At 45.4% G+C, this 5,000-nt stretch overlaps 1 protein-coding gene across 1 annotated transcript in view; it reads right to left on the bottom strand.

Moving 5' to 3' along the window:
• LOC143281579 (potassium channel, subfamily K, member 16-like) overlaps nt 1-2,886 on the bottom strand; it is a 51,905-nt gene extending 49,019 nt beyond the window's left edge. Inside the window, exon 1 of the mRNA XM_076586817.1 lies at nt 2,735-2,886. Coding sequence (XP_076442932.1) covers nt 2,735-2,876 — 142 coding nt within the window. The 5' untranslated portion in view covers nt 2,877-2,886. The remainder of the gene's footprint in view (nt 1-2,734) is intronic.
• Nucleotides 2,887-5,000: the final 2,114 nt, after the last annotated feature.

The following is a 5,000-nucleotide window of genomic DNA, read 5'->3' as shown; positions in this document are numbered from 1 at the left end:
CAGGTCAACATATGTGCAGACCTGCCAGTGCCTGAACCCCCTTCGTGTGTATACGCAAGCATAAAATCAAATACGCACGTTAAAGATCCTGTAATCCATGTCAGCGTTCGGTGGGTTATGGAAACAAGAACATACCCAGCATGCACACCCCCAAAAGCGGAGTATGGCTGCCTACATGGCCGGGTAAAAACGGTCATACACGTAAAAAGCCCACTCGCGTATATACGAGTGAACGTGGGAGTTGAAGCCCACGAACGCAGAAGAAGAAGAAGAAGAAGAAGATGTATGGTTCAGTGGTTGGCAGATGGACAGACAAAGATAAAGACCGACAGAGGAAGAGATGGATGTATAGTTGGTTGACAGATGGATGGACAAGGAAACAGATAGACAGTCGGATGATGGTCGGATGGATGGATAGATAGACGAAGTGACGGACGGACGGACGGACAGGTAGACAGACAGCAAGGCAGGCACAACATAGACAGACAGACAGATACGTACATACATACATACATTGTCTTTTATGATAATCAACATGTGTTTGAAATAGTTCAGAGTTTAATTTGGAGCCCAATTGGCTCTTCGTTGTGATTCTACTGGTTGACTGGTTAGTTTATTTTTTATTTCGTTTATATTCTTCTTCCTTTTAAAATTTAAAAATGTTAATTGAGAAGAGAGGAACAGGGAATGGTAGTGATGATTTAAGGCATTGGTGGGGTGGGGGAGATAATGGATTTTCGTCTAAAATCACAAATGTGGATAGACGTTAAGCAAAAGAACGAATACATACATACATAGACAGACGTACAGATTGATTGACAGTCAGACACAGACAGACAGACAGACAGGCAGATAGATAGATAGACAGACAGACAGACAGACAGATAGACAGATAGATAGATAGATAGACAGATACATACATACATACATCGCATACGGACAGTCATACTTCCCACCCGATCACTCTGACCTCACAGTATCGGTTAATCCATACAGAATAAAACCCCTTCCTCTTATGTACTCACAGAAACCAAATGTTTCATTTAAAGACCAGAATCAAACCAGCCACACTGAGAAACGAAGCTTGATATAAAGTTCCTCCAAACCCACCAACGAACTTCCAACACTTTCAGAATCATGCAGCCCCGAATCGTGCTTCGTAAAACACTCGTTGCACGAGAGTGCAGCACAACTGCTCTGAACGCCGCTTCACTGGCTTCCTGTGAAGGCTAGAATCCAATACAAGATTGCTTGTCTCTGCTTTACAGTGTCTGTACCACAGTAATATTCCACCATATCTTTCTGATCTGTTTTTATCTATACCATCCTTTTCTAGGATGCTACGCTCTTTTGACACCCCGTCTGCTTACAGTTCCCCGGCCGGTTTTCCCTTGAGACTCTTTTCGTGTCTTTGGTTCCACCGTCTGTTGAAAGGGAGCTGGGTTGGGGGTGACTGGGGAGGTGGTGGTGGTGGGGGGGGGGTGATTGGTGTGTGTGCACGACAACAAGAAAATCTAAATAAGAGTTAGATATTAATCAACAAACAAGCATAACAACTTACTCTTGTTTGGACAAAACCACACCATTTCCAGTTATTGCTGCTCTGTAATTGCCATCAGTTTTCTTGCAGCTAAATAAGAGGTACTGAGAAACAAATCCAGGTACTTCTTTCAACATATTCGAGTTATTATATCCCAATCATATTTCCATCCACACCAAAGATATCGAGGTTGCATTGTGTGTGCGTGTGTGTGTGTGTGTGTGTGTGTGTGTGTGTGTGTGTGTGTGTGTGTGTGTGTGTGTGTGTGTGAAATTCCATTTTTGAACGTGGCATGTATGAAACCAAAACATCAGGCATTGTCAAATCTGGAATAAATCATATTTTTTGTTTACGCATTAATTTCGTGTGCAAGTCAAAGGAAGGGTACATGGGCGAACTTGGAACTTTTATTTTGACAGAGTGATTTATTTCCCTGCATCTTTTAATTTACCTGCATGCAAGCTGGTGGGAAACACGCTGAAATGACTTGAGTTTTGTGCCTTCGTCTCAGTAACAAAGAGAAAAAGCTATTGTGCCTTGTTGTTGAAAGAAAAGAGCTAAAATTCTAAAATAAAGGGACTGACGGGTGCACGCACGACTTAAACCAGGAAGGGGTGGTATATCTATGTACATGACTGAAACAAAAGGAATAAAATTGCAAAGGGAGGATTTGGGTTGCCGTACAACGTAAAGCGAAGAGCTTAAATTTCAAAAGGGTGGGGTGGTTGTGCGCAAGACGACAAGCCAAAAGTATATTTTATTTTAAAGAGAGGAAAAAGACTGCGTAATATAGCTATATATAGAAATGATGTGGAAGCGTACATGACTTATTGACTGAAGCAAAGAGTGAACATCTACACATCATCATCATCACCACCATCATCAGCATCGTCATCATCATCATCATCACCATCACCATCGCCACCATCATCAGCAGCAGCAGCATCAGCATCAGCATCGTCATCATCATCACCACCATCATCATCATCACTATCACCATCACCACCATCATCATCACCACCACCACCATGACCATCATCATCATCATCATCATCATCACCATCATCATCACCACCATCACCATCATCACCATCACCATCACCACCATCATCATCACCACCACCACCGTGACCATCATCATCATAATCACCATCATCATCATCATCATCGTCATCGTCATCATGATGCACTCACCGAGAAACAGCTGCAACATCCCCATCAGCTTCCTTTGCCGCTCAATCTCCTTGTCAGACTCCAAGGCGTGAAAGATCTGGATGCCGACGATCATATAGGCCAGCACGGATAAGAGTGCAACAAACAGCATTCCCACACTCATCCTACCTACCGTCTCAGGCCATCGACCAAAAAAAACCCTGTCCGCCTTTGGCACTTTCCTTAGCCGTCAGTTGTTCAATGCAGTTCGCGGCTTCTATCGATTTTGTCTTAACAACATTATTGACATTACCGCTTTCCATCCGAACAGTGCACTCAATAGCCACATGGATCACTGTCAGGTAATCAGTTTCGGCTTTCGTGACTAAGAAAAATCAATCCACAGCTGTAATTATCGATATAGACGACTGACTGGACGTCGATCAAAGTCGATCTCACTCATTTCCACAAGCCAAGGGACTGAATCATGCTTCTCACATTTTCAAAACTGAGGTGGTTATACAAAAATGCGGTGACTTGTAATTCCCGTTTCATTCTTGGCGAATAATGACCGTCGGCATGGATAAGAGCTAAACCGTGGTAGTTAAGTAACACAACAGTGGGGTTGTCAGTCCTTGGTCATCAGAGTCCTAACGATCGCCGTAGCTTCCCGAACAGATGTGGGGCACACTACTGATGAATATTTCATGGGGTTCAGACAAGTGGTGTTCTTTCCTAGTCTGTGCAAAAACGGTGCTCTGTTCCGTTGCTTTGTCGGTGGGAACGACCGAAAATGAATAATACAGAAAAACTCATTCCTTTTCTCTTCAGTTCCTGTTCTCTTTTCCTCTACTATACATACATATTTTAAAGATACTCCGTAGATCACAGAAGAGCAACCCGCCAAGTCGATGGTGTGGAACGACACGTCACGAAAAAAAAAAGAAAAAGAAGAACACCCTGCACTGCACTGAAGGTTACAGGCGCGGCGATGCTGTTTTTGCTGCTGGTGTTGGTGGTTATGGTGGTGGTGCTTCTGCTGTGTGTTTTGACACTGTCGAGGAATCCCACACACCGCTGACGCACTGCCGGATCTCTCCACCCGCCCATGCACATCCCTGCGAGCCTCCCCCCATTCACTACATACACCATCCATCCACCACCACCTCTTGCCCTTCTCCAAGCCACTGCAGTGCCCACCCCCACACCCCCCACTAGCTCCTACCGCACCACCTGTCACTACCACCCACCTTCTCTCAGTTCAACCTCTCCAAACCCCTACCCCCACCACCCACCTCTCTCCACGCCACAACGTTCCCACGCCAACACACACACACACACACACACACATGCGTTCCACAGTGACGTGTCACTCTCCCTCCATCCCCCTCCCCCAAAGCCCCCACCCCACCCTACCCCTCACTCTCTCTACCGTACCCCTCTCCCCAGCCTTCTCAATCACTGCCCCCCATCGTCTCAGCCTTTATCCGTCTCCTTCTAAGCACGCAACACCCATTTCTCTGTCTTTCTCACACACACACACACACACACACACACACACACACACATTATCTGCCACATGGACAGTGGACAGAAGCTGCGGTGCCACGCCCAAAATGGGTCCTGCCAGCCGTAAACATGATAACGATCAAAGAAAGAGCAAGATGCACGGCCGAGCCGAGCCCGGCCGAGCAGAGCCAAACCACTTAACAACCAACAATGATGTAACTCAATGGAGGCCTTCGGTGTGAGTGAGTGTCTGCCGTCACAGAATCTAGCACTCCCTCACTCTCTCACTCACTGCAGGGCTGTGCTGTGCTGTGCTGTGCTGGCTCACTCCCATCATAGACGTAATCACCAGATCACTGGTTCTGCCCTACGGGGTTGTTGTTTTCTTTAACCCTGCTGATCCACTGAGTGAACGTGCTCTGGAACAACACAGAGAAGTCTATTATGGTCTTTATCTCGGACCATTTTTTCCCCATGTTGGAGAGAGAAAAAAGAAACACACACACACACACACACACACACACACACACACAGAGAGAGAGAGAGAGAGAGAGAGAGAGAGAGAGAGAGAATACAGAATTCATCAGCTTGCTATACAAGATTAATAACCTCTACTTTCTTCCGTATAAAACTTGACGCGCTGAAGACAATATACAGTAAAAATGTTTTATGCATTTGTGGTATGCAGTTCAGCAGGTATCACTGCTTGTTTCACTGTCAGCAGTTACGTATCTTCTTGCCCAAATATGACATAGAGAGTAACTATTCTGCAGATGATTTTTGGGAAGTTATTTCTAAT

This window comes from Babylonia areolata, chromosome 4 (genome assembly GCF_041734735.1).
Source record: "Babylonia areolata isolate BAREFJ2019XMU chromosome 4, ASM4173473v1, whole genome shotgun sequence".
NCBI lineage: Eukaryota > Metazoa > Mollusca > Gastropoda > Neogastropoda > Buccinidae > Babylonia > Babylonia areolata.
Note: the sequence above shows the minus strand (reverse complement) of the source record. Positions and strands in the feature narration are given on the sequence as shown.